This window comes from Bacillus rossius, chromosome 18, assembly GCF_032445375.1.
Source record: "Bacillus rossius redtenbacheri isolate Brsri chromosome 18, Brsri_v3, whole genome shotgun sequence".
Lineage (NCBI taxonomy): Eukaryota > Metazoa > Arthropoda > Insecta > Phasmatodea > Bacillidae > Bacillus > Bacillus rossius.
The window spans coordinates 16824919-16840122 of NC_086345.1; the positions used below are offsets into that span (position 1 = coordinate 16824919).

At 47.9% G+C, this 15204-nt stretch overlaps 1 protein-coding gene across 1 annotated transcript in view; it reads right to left on the minus strand.

The window, feature by feature from the left end:
- The window catches only part of LOC134541119 (fatty acid synthase), a 198115-nt gene extending 188862 nt beyond the window's left edge, over positions 1-9253 (minus strand). Inside the window, exon 1 of the mRNA XM_063384297.1 lies at positions 9154-9253. Within this exon, the coding sequence (XP_063240367.1) occupies positions 9154-9159 (6 nt within the window). The 5' untranslated portion in view covers positions 9160-9253. The remainder of the gene's footprint in view (positions 1-9153) is intronic.
- Positions 9254-15204: the final 5951 nt, after the last annotated feature.

The following is a 15204-nucleotide window of genomic DNA, read 5'->3' on the forward strand; positions in this document are numbered from 1 at the left end:
CTTTTCTGCGTGCCTGTTGCTCTGTGGGTATCTAGGACTTGAGGTCACTAGTTTGCTGTGCATTTCAGTCACATATTGGTGGAACAGAAACAAATTAAAAGGTACCTACATTTTCAGAATAAATTATTTTGGGGTGACCATGAGTGCTAGTTACTGTTTTAAAGGCCTCAATAATAGAGGGAGCTGTCTTATCTTGAAGTGGGATAATCTCCAACCAGTGAGAGTAGTGGTCTACCATGACAAGATAGTTTCTCCTCCCATGATCGAATATGTCTGTGGACACTTGCTCCCATGGCAAGTGGGCACCGGGTCTACTACAGAGTGTTTCTTTCTGCTTAGCTGGTTGTTCTGCTTCACAAACCCTACACAGTCTGACGTATTCCTTGGTGTGTTCATTCATGGCCGGCCAATACACTGCTTGACTGGCTTTTGCTTGACATTTGTCTCTTCCCCCATGCCCCGCATGTAACAATTGCAGTATCTTGCCCCTCATTGCAACGGGGATCACAACTCTTACACAATCCTTCTCAACATCATTTAGTAACACAATTCCTTCCTCTACAAACAAGTTGTGTCTGTGTTTCCAGTATCCGTGCGCTATTTCAGACACCTGGGCAATGTGTTTTGGCCATCCCTTATTGTAATATTTAACTACATCGCACAAGACGGGATATTATTGTGATGCTCTGATCAACTCGTCTCTTGCTTTGTCACTGAATGGCAATGACTGTAACGAATGAACCACTTCTGCCATACTGGGATCATCACTAACAGGGTCTGTTATGTAAGCCCTTGACAACATGTCTGCTACATGCATTTCCTTCCCAGGTGTGTATACCACACGAATATCGCACTTGTACAATTTCAGCCTCATCCTTTTGAGTTTAGTTGACCCAATTGTATGAAGTTACTTTTGCATTAGTGCCTCCAGGGGCTTATGATCTGATAAGACGGTGACTGGATATCCATAGACAATGTGGTGAAACTTTTGTAATGACCATTGTATCACTAGCATTTCCTTTTCCACCTGGGCATAGTTGCACTCACTGTTTGTTAAGCACCGTGAGGCAAATGCAATCGGTTTACTGTTCTGCATGAGGCAGCATCCGAGCCCTGATTTTGATGCATCCGTTTGAATTGTTATGGGGCTCTTGGGGTAAAAGTGTACAAGTGTGGTTGATGCCGCAATTTTACTTTTAATGTTTTCAAAGGCTTCTGTATGGGTATTCAACCACTGCCAACATGTGTTTGACTTCTGAAGATCTCTAAGTGGCGCTGCCACTTTTGCAAAGTTTGGGATGTACTCTCTAACATAATTGAACATCCCCATTACCCTCACGAGTTCTTGTTTATCCTTTGGGATCTCTACTTTTAGAGTTGACATCATCCGGGCCTACAGCCCCCTGTAAGTCCGATATTCCACCGCCCAAACACCATCCAACCTCCATTCAAACCTCCCGCCTACCCGTGCGTGCGTGTGCGTGCGTGTGTGCTCGCCCGGCAAGAGGGCGCTTAGATGCAGTGCGCCGCACCCCTAAAAACATAAGAATATAAAATTGTGTTGTTTGTTTTTATTTTCCCTAAGTGCGACGTGACGGCAGATCAACCCCCCCCCCCCCCCCGCGACAAGTGGCTCCCAAGAGCGTGGGGCGTGATAGAAGACGTCTAGTACCGAGACCTGTACGAGCGCGTGAGACAGGCAGTTGTTGCGCACGAGCGCGGAGCACATAGCGGGACTCTGGCGCGCCGGCCACGTGTTCAGCCAAGCGCACGCTTCCAGGAATCCGCGCACAAACAACGCACTCCGAGCGCAGTAAGTAACACAATGCTGATGTGTTCGTGAGGACTGTTCGTGTGTAGAGTACCACATGCGTAGACATGTATCCAGACGAGTGTATCGGGTGTTACTTCCCCTGCCCGAGTTGGGACTTGTATGGCAGGACCACCGCCGGATATGAGTGTGGCTACTGCACGGAGTACCACGTACACGGGGTGACGAAGTGTGGCGCTAGGTCGTGTCCTGGAGGTAGTAGCGAGGGATACCGCTGCCAGGAATGTGCCGGCCTGTGGCATGGTGGCTGTATCGGCGAACGTGAATGGACAATACTGCGCAAGTTTTTTACCTTCACGTGCGCACGATGTACCGCCTACCTAGCCACCCAGGCGCAGTACGAGGCAGAGACGCTGGAAAATTCTCCACCCCACGCCTCGACGCTTCCCGAAATGCCGACGCCAACCACGCCGCTCATGCCGATGCCAACCACGCCGAAAAAGACGCTGCTCGACTCACCGACGCCAACCACGCCGAAAAAGATGCTGCTCGACTCGCTGACGCATCACGTGTCAAGGACGCCGCCCGTTGCTGGAATGTCACCGCAGCACCAAGCCGACTCCTCACGCACAACGCCGACACCAGCACCACGAAGGTACGTCCTGACGTCACCCGCATCGTCACGTGTTACGTTACCGACGCCTACTGCCCTGACGAAGACGCCCGTCGTCCCGATGCCGACGCCCGTCCTGACGCCGATGCCCGTCGTCCTGACGCCGACGCCCGCCGTGCCGACGCCGAAGCTCATCGATTTGACATCTCCCGACACAAGTCCGATGATGCAATCACCTGCACGACCACGCTTCGTCGACTCAACGCCACTTATCCCGACACCGATGCTCGCCATCCCGACGCCGACAATTCCGCTCCCGCCACCTCCTGTCCTGGAGCCGACAGCCTCGGCACCTCTCGTTGACCTGACGTCTCCCGACACTGGTCCGATTACGTCATCATACGCAAGACCACGTTTCGCCGACCCGACGCCACTCATCCCGACTGTGATGACGCTTGACTCGCCGAAGCTAACTGAGCGACGCACGATGCCGACCGTCCCGCCGCAGTCTGCAACGCCGTCCAGAACTCGCCTCATGTCGGAGACACCTCCCGACGCCGGAATGACCTCGCCACCGCACCGAACAGCCGTCACCCAGGTCCATTCCGGCGAAACCTGCATCGTCTCCGCCACACGACTCGCCACAGACGCCGCCAGACTCAGCGCCGACACTTCGTGTCACCTTGCCGCCTCCACCTGGCTTCGACGTCATCATGCCTTCGTCACCACCACCCGAGTGCTCGGTCGCAAACGAGACACTTTGCGACACGATGTCCAGGGCCATGACGCCGAGACGCCTGAGTGCTGCCCCGCCGCCTGGATTCGCTCCTCTGCACCCGCCTGGATTTGCTCCTCTGTGCCCGCCTGGCTTCGAGGCACAGACGGATGAACCGGACCGAAAGAGACGGACGCGCGCGACGCCGACGCGGACGCCGCCTACAGGCCCACCTGACGCGACGCCAGGAACGACCGAGACGCCACGACGCCCGATTCCGACGCGATCGCCACAGTACGCCGATCAAGTGCCTCGCCGCCCAAGATGCCACGCGCATGCCGCAAGTTGGCAACATTGAGACGCCGCACCTTCAAGTCACCGCAGCTACGGGGTCGTCTGAGCTCCCTGCCTACGCCTGACACAATGCAGGTCGACGCCACGACACCTGGACGCCCGACCGTCCCACCACCGAACGTGACAGCCACCCGTGCACCTGCCACCCGTCTGTCACTACGAGCCGCTAAACGCCCGCATGTCGCCGATGCTGAACCAGGCCGTGCCGAGCGCCGCCCGCGCTTGCTGCCCGCCTGTCACGAGCCGCCTGACCTTGGTCGCCGCCGTCCCTGCCGGCTGGCACCCTGGCCACCACCGCGCCGCCTCGCGCTGCGAGACGCAACAGCCGCCGCAGCCGCAGCCGCAGCAGATTTGGAGCTCGAAGCAACTGGTGGGTCTCCACACCCAAGGTCAGTCAGCCGGCGCCCATTCTGCCCGTGTGTATTGTCCGTCATGTAAATATTACTCGCCCGCCATCATGTCAACATCATCGCCCGTCATCGTGTAAACAGTGCTCGCCCATCACGTCAACATTGCCACCTGCCCGCACGGACGTAAACAATAACATTGCCACGTGCGTGAGGTAAACATTACCGGCCACGCCTCTCAACCATCTGTCACTCGGCGCTGTCATATCGGCCTACTTTCGGGGGGGGGGGGAGGGGGCAATTGACATCGTCCGGGCCTACGGCCCCCTGTAAGTCCGATATGCAACCGCACAAACATCATCCACCCTCCATTCAAACCTCCCGCCTACCCGTGCGTGCGTGTGCGTGCGTGTGTGCTCGCCCGGCAAGAGGGCGCTTAGATGCAGTGCGCCGCACCCCTAAAAACATAAGAATATATAATTGTGTTGTTTGTTTTTATTTTCCCTAAGTGCGACGTGACGGCAGATCGGCCGGGAGGGTTTTATATACTTTTATTTTTTAACTAATGTATTAAAATACCATAGCGTTTCCGGACATTCCCGAGGAAACCCGAAGCCAGACAATAACTAAATTTAAATCTTAATAATTATAATCTGTACAATCTTTTCAATTCATTCAAAAATTGTTACATAATTTTCAATGCTTTCTTGTCATGTCAATTTAGTTTCCCGTGGCACGAATTCGCTAATATCTTTTAACGGCATTTGTTTCGGCGGGAGGACGCCATGTTAGTCGAGCGAGCCATGATCTCAGCCCAGTCTTCCGCCATCAACGACAGAGAGCAGATGCATCAGCACTCCGGGGACCTCACCGCTTGTATTCTCTGCCAAGTAATTCTGTTAACTTTAATTTCATCTCAATCGCTTTCTTTTAGTCCTCGGAGCAGCTCTCGGTCGGGGGACTGCTTTATTAATTAATTTACGACCAGTCTCAGTCTTTTATCTTGTACTACGTAATTCAATATGTGACCACGTGGTGGCGCATCACCTATAAACCTATTCGTGCCGCGGGCATTTTTGTACTGTTTCAACCGTGTACGTGTGTGAGCGGAATCAGCGGAATAAATCAGACGTGCGATTTTAACGTATTATTCTTTTATTTTCTATCTGTGTGACCACGTGGAGAGTGACGGCGTATGGGATGCCTGAGAGCCCACTTCGTAGGGAAAAGCATGCCCGACGCTGAGAGCGGGCAGGAATTAGGGCTAGATGTTTTCAAGGGGGGATATCACGTCTCACATTGGCGACGTCACGCCCTGAGTTAGGAGTCTCACCGGGTCCACGTGCCGTACCACGTGGTGGCGCCCACTAACAATCCACCGTAAAGCCGACCGATCGACCCCCCCCCCCGCGACAGTGTGTTTAAACTCTCTCCGAGTCTGCCTGTTTTCCTTTACTTGAAAATATTTGGCCTATGTATCTTACACTAGTTTGCTTGTACTGCAGTTTATGCTCGTTGAATTTAATATTGTTTATCCGAGCCTGCTGGATTACTGCCGCTACTGCATCATTGTGTTCTTGCTCTGTATTGCCAAATGCCACTATGTCATCAAAGTATACCACTACATTGGGTAATTTACCAAAAATGTGTTCATTCTTCTCCTGGAAATTTTCAGGAGCACTGCTCACTCCAAAAGGCAGCCGCAAAAACCTGTACACCCCATATGGTGTCGCCACACATTTCAGACTCGATTTTTCATCCAGCTCAAAATGATAGTAGCCATCCTTAATATCAAACACAGTATAGTATTTTTTTTTCACCTAACTTGTCACTAATGTCACTCAGAGTTGGGATGGGGTAAGGTTTCCTTATTATCACTTTGTTCAGATCTGACGGATCCAAACACAGACGTAACTGCCCATTTGGCTTTTCCACCACCACCAAGTTACTAATAAAGCAGTCTGGTGTTACCTCATCTACTGGTGTTATCACTCCCTTCTCCTCCAGCTGCTCCAGTACTCTTTGCAGGCGTTCCTTGATCACTCGTGGTTTGCGCATGACTGGTCTCCTCCCCTGTTCAGCATTTGGCTCTGAAATTATCCTGTATTGTCCAGGATACTTTCCTAGACCCTGAAATACATCTCGATATTTGGCCACAAACTCATCTTTAGTATCTGGGACACTTTCAATGATACTATCTAGGCGCCGAATCAGTCCTAGCTCTACACACGCTTCAATTCCTAGGATAGGTACCGCATTGGTTTCAATTACCAGGAATTCAAGTTGACCAGATGTTTTTCCACTAGTTTGCCTACATCTAAATGACACTTTCCCCACTGGGGTTATCGTTGCCCCTCCATATGCCACAATTGTAGCCCTAGTTTTACTCATGTTACACTCCATCTCCATCTGCTTGAGTGTCTTTAGGGGTAATATATTGACTTCAGACCCCGTATCGAGCTTGAAAACCACTTCATGATTATCTACCAATATGCACTGTTTCCATTCCTTTCGGTCTCGTCCACTATCGTTCATGGTTTTTCCACCCTTATATGATCACAGTAAAATGGCTCTCCGACATCACATTCGACACTTACTTCAGCCACTCTCTGACTTTTGTTCTGTTTCGCCCTGAAGCACTGCTTTGCAAAGTGTCCCTTCCCCTGACAATATGCACATGTTTTGCCATACGCGGGGCACTGTCCCACGTTATGTGACGACCCACATCTGCCGCATTTATTGTTCTGGATGCCCTGATAATTAGAATCTTAGTATCTGCGACTTGTCTCATTTCCACTGTACGCACGATGCATTTTCGCTTGATGTCTCCAGCTCCCTGCTTGCACTGCATCCACTGGTGTCTCTTTGTCCTCTTTCTCGGATAGCTTCTTACTGTACGTCTTGCTTTGCTCTGATGCCTGACAGTCACGAATGGCTTGCTCCAGCTTAAGCTCGTCCACACGCAGAAGGGCTTCCCTAAGGCACTTATCTCGAATTCCTATTACTATTCGGTCTCTTAATATACTATTTTCTTGGTCTCCATATCCACAACTCCCAATTAACTTCTTTGCCTCTGTTAGAAAATGTTCAAATGTTTCTCCTTCCCTCTGGCAACACTGATTAAATACATATCGTTCATAAGTTTCGTTCTGTTTCGGCGCCGCATAGGTGTCAAATGCCGCTATTAACTTATCAAAATCATCAAAGTCATTGTCACTAAGACCAAACGTCACAGCCAAGTCAATGGCGTCTTCCCCCGTCACATTTAACAATATTCTTGCTTTAGTCCTTGATATCTTCTTCCTTTCTTCGGTCGTTGAATCTTCTGGCAAGTCGGGATCGTTACCGCTGGCTCCAAGGTACACCATAAAATGGCGTTTAAACCGCAGCCAGTTTTCGTGAACGTTTCCTTCCAACTTTAATTTCGGAGGGAGGTTAAGGGTCGTTGCTGCATGCTCCATCTGGTTTGATGGTTTGTTTCGTCAGTCGCGACACGCGGTTCCAAGATCTCTGGAGAACTCCACACTGCTTCCTCAGTACACAATGCCCGCGAACTGACTCACCGCATTTCGCATTCATACCTTAAATTCCCGACACCGAGCTACCGACTGCGCCATGGTATTATTGGCATTACTCTGATGTATTTATTACATTACTTTGTTTACACAACTCTCGTCTTTATTCCACATTCTCAAATACAACAACACCGACTGACTAGCCTCTCATGTCCGCCAACCGTCTCTACCAACATCCCCACTCAGTCATTACCAACTCCTACAACACAACAATAATTTGATTCAAAAATGTTTTTACTTTTACCATGAGAAATTTTAACAAGTACAAAACGTGATGTCTTAAACGAATACAACCTCGTCGCATTCCATGCACATGAACTTTGCGTCTTTAAAAAAATTCGGGACACTAATTTTCAAATACGTCCGTTGTAAACGCAATAAGCTAGAAGCTGTCCGATGCTTGCGTTGAAATTTTGCGCCTTGCACGGTTTTTAAACTGGTATTAGAAAAACAAATGTTATTGAGCTGTTTGCGTCTTGCATTTTTTGACGTGACGTCTAATAAATCGATGAACGCCGGCTGCACGCACGAAAAAGTGTCCCACTACGGATGTCCCACTACGGATGTATCCTGTTTGCTCATTTACGCATGCGTGGCATCTCTTCATGCTCATTGTACGTATGCGTGGCATCTCTCTTCCACTCGATTGGAACAACCATCGATTTGACTTTTCAATCATATTTGCGTCTTTTGAATTATTAATATTATGTAATTTAACGATCGTCCACCGATTTTCAGCACAATCGGTACGGTTATTTAAAAGTAATGTTGAAAATTCAAATACGTTTTGAACCAACAATGGTGTTTTACAGTTACACATAATAATTCAAATTACACCCGGGATCTTTTGCACAATGTTTTAAAAAATATTGTAACACATTATAAATAAGTTTGGTGTATTTGGGATGCGTATTTGTTATAAAATCGTGTTAATATTATTCCCCTACCATGAACCATATTTTTATAAATATATATATAACATCTGAATATTCATTTCTTTAGTGTGGCTTCGTGGGCGTGTGGTTAGTGTACCTAACCAAACCAAAGGTTTTAAACTATTCCTTTGTATATACCGCTTATATTTTTCTGTTAACCTCTGTAAATTTGGTATATACCAGCAAAGTGTAACGTGTATTTAATAATCATGTATTTTTTAGGCAAAAGAGCATTGTGTGCTGGCGTGTCATGTAAACCATTGTCAAATAAATGTAAAGTGTAAAAAAAAAAAAAAAAAAAATGTATAATAAAAATCTTTTGAATCGAATTGAATTGAACTCTTGAACTAAAGGTTGTCGGTTCGAAACCCGGCTGCTGCAAAAATTTTTTTGTAATTGTAAAAATAAATACGGCGCACGCAACATTTCAAAAGTAATAAATATATTTGAATTAAAAATATGCAAATAAAAGTAAATTTATTAATTCAATTGCACATTTCATTTCACTCCTTTGTATCCATACAAAATAGTGATGATTCAATAAAAATGATTCAATTTTATTCATAAAAGTATGCAGTAGTAGATTTTATCATGCAAAAGATTGAAAAATTAAATAAAATTCTTCCTCAAAGAATATAATATTTTTAATGGTTAAATTGTTTGGTTGCAAAAACCTATTACGGCTCAGTCTCAGGCCGAATATGATATTTCCTTTTCTTCTGAATCAATCATTTCAGCTGTTGCACGAAGAGATGTGGACTGAAATAATTAGCGGATGCAACATTTGTAAACAGCTATAGTTCGATTGAAAACGAGTCGCGATAGTAACCAACGTCCACTCACCACCATGTTGATTGTCAGACTGTCGACTGTCCTCTTCCTGTGCGCAGGTGCACCAACCTACTTCCTGGCCACTCCAGAGTGACCAACCACAATGCCCTGCAGGGCGGGAAGTTTAAAATGTTCAAAGTTTATACACTACACTAAACAGTCTCAAACTATATACATAAGTCGGAACATCCCGGCCACCTTGAAGTAACGAGGTTACTTCAATACATCGCATGGCAGGGGGCAGAGCTTCACTGCCAGGCGTTTAGCTGTCCCTTTACTGGTACGCACGGTGGCCACGCGGGGAACCCCATCTGCACCAGGGTGAAGCTCAATGATGCGACCAAGTTGCCACTGTAGTGGGGGCAGACGGTCATCCTTCACCAACACCATCTGGTCTGGTATAAGGCAAGATCCTGAGACCTGCCATTTTACCCGCTGCTGTAGAGTGTGGAGGTAGTCTCTACTCCAACGACGCCAGAAGTTTTGATGAATTTGTTGAACCAACAACCAACGCTGGGCAGGTGGCAGGGGCGTATCTGGAAGCACGCGCTCAGGGACTGCTACCAACGGTGCAAATGTCAAAAAATGTCCAGGAGTCAAGGCACTGAGGTCATGGGGGTCAGAGCTCACAGGGCAAAGTAGCCTCGAATTCAATACTGCCTCCACTTGAACTAGAACAGTATAGAGTTCTTCAAAGGTTAACACCTGATTACCAATGACCCTTCTCAACTGGGTCTTTGCCGACTTAACCCCAGCTTCCCACAGACCACCAAAGTGGGGGGCAGCAGGCGGAATGAAGTGCCAGGATGTACCATAGGATGAGAAAGTGTCTGTCACAACAGCTTGATGATCTGAAGAGCCTAGCAGCTGCTGCAACTCTGTCAGATGGTTGCTTGCCCCAACAAAATTCGTTCCACAATCACTAAATATATCGGAAACCCTACCTCTCCGACCGATAAAACGCTTATAGGCAGCCAAAAAGGCACTAGTGGATAGGTCTGACACTAGCTCCAAGTGTACGGCCTTTGTAGCACAACACACAAACAAACATAAATAGGCTTTCTGACGAGGTGCTTTCCGCAGACAACTGGACTTAATAACAAAAGGCCCTGCATAATCAACTCCTGTTCTAAGAAACGGCTTGACCTGTTGAACTCGCATAGCAGGGAGGTTGCCCATCGCTGGTTGACAGGACACTGGCTTGGCCCGAAAACATTGGATACAATGCCGCACGCAGTGAGAGATGGCCTGCTTGTCACCTAGGATCCAATATTGCTCTCTGAGGATTCCCTGCAGAGCCTGCAGTCCAGGGTGGCCATTTTGGTTATGGCAGTGCCTAATGATCAGCTCTGTCAAGAAGTGTTTTTTCGGAAGTAAGAGGGGATGTTTCTGACCAAACGGCAAACTAGAATGATGTAATCTACCCCCTACTCTCAACAACCCAGACCTGTCCAGGAAGGGGGCAAGTTTTCGAAGCTGTGGTGATAGGCGTTGACCCTTCTGCAGGGCAGATAAGTCCTTATCGAACACAACAGACTGGACATGACGAATACACAATTGTAGAGCCTTATCCAACTCTGCAGTCGTCAGATTCCCCGTCATACGAGATGCCACTGAAACTCTAATGTTATGACTGAAACGAAGAACGTAGGCAAGTACCCGCAGAAGTTTGGTTAAACGACTGCATCGTGAGATAAGGGCAGCTAGGTCTTCGGTACAAGGAACAACCATAAGGGCATGAAGCCTGTGCTCTTGCAACACAACTGGATCAAGCGACTCATTGGTTGTCAGACCAGATGGCCACAACTCTTCTGACTCTCGCAACCATGGTGGCCCAGACCACCACAATGGATGTGTGATTAACTGAGCGGGCAGCAAACCTCGGGAGGCACAATCTGCAGGGTTTTGCTCGGACTTAACATGCTTCCAAATTGTTGCAGAAGTAAGGTTCTGTATCTCGCTAACTCGGTTGGCGACGAAAGTCTTAAGCTGATGGGGCGATGTGTGCAACCATGCGATTACCACCTGAGAGTCCGTCCAGGCCACTACTGATGACGGGTTGACCTCTGCATACAATTTGGTAACATGGTGCAGCAGACGGGCCAGTAACAGTGCCCCACACAGCTCAAGACGAGGCAGAGACACAACTTTCACTGGCGCCACCTTTGATTTCGCAGCGATGAGATGTGTAGTAACTTATAATCCTGGTCCACTGACACGTAAGTATAATACCGCAGCATAGCCAACCTCAGAACTGTCACAAAAGCCATGAAATTGGTATGAGCAACCTTGGGGTCCCTTAACGAGTCTCGGAATGGCGAGGGATGACAATACAGGAAGTTCACGATTGAACTGATTCCAAGAGTGTACAATATCCAATGATGGTACATCATCCCAGTCCAGCTGCTTCAACCAAAGTGTTTGGATCAGATGTTTTGAAAACATGAGCAGCGGAGTAAGCCATCCAAGTGGGTCAAAGATTCGGGCGACAGCCGACAGGATGTTTCGTTTGGTCGCAGGATTGGTGCAACGTTGTGTCTTATACGAAAAGGTATCAGCGGTTTGATTCCATTCCACCCCAAGAACCTTCACAGCATACCCGTTTCCATTGTCCAACGACAGAGATTTCGACATCTCTACGTCTTCAGGAGGCAGCCAATCTAGAAGCGCCGGATGATTGCTGACAAATTTCCATAACTGAAAACCTCCGCTGGCCAATAAGTCTATCACCTCCCGTTGAAGCGTTAGCGTCGACTCAAGGGAGTGGGAGCCAGTGACCACATCGTCAACATACACATCAGTAGTCAAAACCTTTGATGCCAATGGATACTTCTCTTTCTCATCATCAGCCAACTGTTGTAAGGTACGAAGTGCCAAGAAGGGAGCCGGAGCAACTCCATAGGTAACTGTTTTCAAGCGAAAATCTTTAATGGGATCCTTATCCGAGAAACGCCACACAATTCGTTGGAGATCCCAGCAGTCTGAATGTATTTGTATTTGGCGATACATCTGCTTGATGTCCGCAGTGAAGACAAAGGTATGTAGTCTGAAGGATAACATGACATTTATAATCTCCTTTTGAAGTTTAGGACCTGTCAGCAAGGCATCGTTCAATGAGGTCCCCGACGAATCCTTCGCCGATGCGTCAAAAACTACTCTGTTGTCGAGCTATCTGGTTTGAACACACAGTGATGCGGGAGATAGTACGTTTGCGACGATGTGCCCGCAGGTGACTTGATAGCCTCCATGTGTTCCGCTGTTCTGTGCTTGAGATTTTCGTAATTATTTGTAGAGGTTAGTTTCCCAGAACTGGTTCATAATGTCGGGTAATGCTGGAACGGTGAGAAGAGAGACACAAAAGGCCTTAGCAGTGGGACACTGGCACTCTACAGGACCCATCAAGACCCATCCCATGAGCGACTCCAAGGCTGCAGGGTAGCCCTCGCGTTTGCCCCCTGTTAGAAGACGAGGGAGTAAATCAGCACCGATGAGCAGATCGATCGGACCAGGTGTATCAAAGGTCGGGTCAGCAAGTTTGAGATGACTCACGGCCTTACGTACCTCCGAGGACAATGGCGTACTGGGCAACTGATTCGTTATCCTCGGAAGCACAAATACATCAATAGCAAAGTGAATATCACTATCAATGGGTGAGATTACAACTGAGGTGTACGATTTGGCAACAGTAACCGGGGTGTTGGACAACCCATGTACCGATAAGCCAGTTCTTCGACGAGGTAATCCTAATGTTTGAAGACAGTGTTCAGAAATGAAACTAGCCTGGCTGGCCGTATCCAGTAATGCACGAACGGCAACACGTGCTCCAGACGCAGTAAAAACATGTACCTGAGCAGTAGATAACAGAATTGTCTTAGATGACAGCTTCATTACTGGAGTAACAGCAGAAACTATTGCACTGGATTCTTCAAGGGTAGACAGGGTAGTATCCACATTATCTTCAGCTCCATTAGGCTCGGCAGCTCAATTGAAGTGTAACAACGAATGGTGCCGCACTCCACAGCGGCGACAAGCAGATTTTGAGGGACAATGCTTGGCCTGATGAGAAGCGGCCTGACAGTTTATGCAGAGCCTATGTTCCTTCACAACAGTGTAACGATCTGCAGGGTCTTGCTGCAAAAACTGTGAACATGAATACAGGTTGTGCGGAGCTCCGCACACAACGCACACCTGCTGGGAACTCACCAAACACTTAGACGTCTGCATGCGACTAGGCGTCCCTCTAGGCAGTGGTTGTGGCTTCCACTTGGGTGCCGGTACGGATCTAGAGTTAGGTCGGGATGAACATACTGCCTCATGCGCATTGCAGTGCTTCTCAAGGAATGCTATGAAGTCACCGAGGGTGGGGAATTCATTAGATAAAGTCATTTCCCACTTAGTGCGCAACACATTGTCTAAACATTTACAAAGAATTGGAAGCAGTATCAAATTCCAGTTATCGACTGGGACATTCATGGCCTTCAAAGCAGAAATTTTTTCGGTAATAACCGATAACAGATGTCTTAAGGATTTAGGATTGTCTAGTGATGCAACTGGTGCTTGTTACAATGCCTCAACGCGTATGCTCACAGCAAGACGCTTGTTTTCGTAGCGGTTAGTCAACAAATCCCACGCCACACGGAAGTTGGCAGCTGTCATGGGCAGCGCCTGAACCATCCCAAGTGCCTCACCCTGTAAGGAGGTTTTCAGGTACGCAAGTTGTTCAATTGGGGAAACATCACGATTGTTGATAATAAGTGTGGAGAACAAATTGGCAAAATTCAGCCATTGCCTCTGGTCACCATCAAAACTAGGCAGTGTTATCTTAGGAAGTGCTACACGAGGACTGGTGCTCGGACCGGTCGGGGGCGGCGAGTCACTGGAAGATGGACCTGACAAGCTGTCAAATACGGCTATCACATCAAAATATTTAGCTTCAAATTCATTCATGCGAGCAGCATGGTCGTCCAAATAGAACTCGTCGAGTGTGTCAGATGCAGCCTCAACTGTGACATAGTCCGCATCAAAATGATCGCGGAGCTGAGCAAGGTCTCGTACTGTGGCCGAGAACAAGCCCTGCTTGGCTGGGTCAATGCGTACGACTTGTGCAAGGTCATGAGCTCTCTTCATGCGACCTTCCGTCAACTTAAGTCTAACCATTGCCGCCCGTACGGCCGCCATTGTGACAAAGACGTCACGAGACTTAATATGTGAGGTTAGGGCACCACTACAACTGAAAACTAACCTCTACAAATAATTACGAAAATCTCAAGCACAGAACAGCGGAACGACACAAGGTACCTGGGAGTCCCATACCAGCAAAACAAACAATAAACAGATGCCCATTCCAGAACAACGAAGTGGATAATCAGCCTTAAGAGTCCACAGCAACGACGACTAAATTAACACAAAGACTTGACGGAGCACTGAGAGCATCACCATACAATAAAGGAGACTTGCGATGTGCTAATTTTGCCGGTATCCCACAACGACGACACACATTTGCGCGATCGCACCATATCAAGACGTACTAAGTGGTCTGTAAACACCCAACGAAAACTCACTTAGGTATGACGTGGATAACGGACAAATCACTTGCACCACAAAACAAGAACACGAAATGCAACGAAACAAAGTAACGAAACTTATCGCCGAGACGAAACAACAGCGCGAGTACCGAACTGTACCGCATGGGCCGAGACAAAGCGAGATTACACCACCAAATTACGACGAATCCCGGAACATATCCGGCCCGGAGGACCAAAAATGTTGCACGAAGAGATGTGGACTGAAATAATTAGTGGATGCAACATTTGTAAACAGCTATAGTTCGATTGAAAACGAGTCGCGATAGTAACCAACGTCCACTCACCCCCATGTTGATTGTCAGACTGTCGACTGTCCTCTTCCTGTGCGCAGGTGCACCAACCTACTTCCTGGCCATTCCAGAGTGACCAACCACAATGCCCTGCAGGGCGGGAAGTTTAAAATGTTCAAAGTTTATACACTACACTAAACAGTCTCAAACTATATACATAAGTCGGAACATCAGCAATGTTTTGTTAT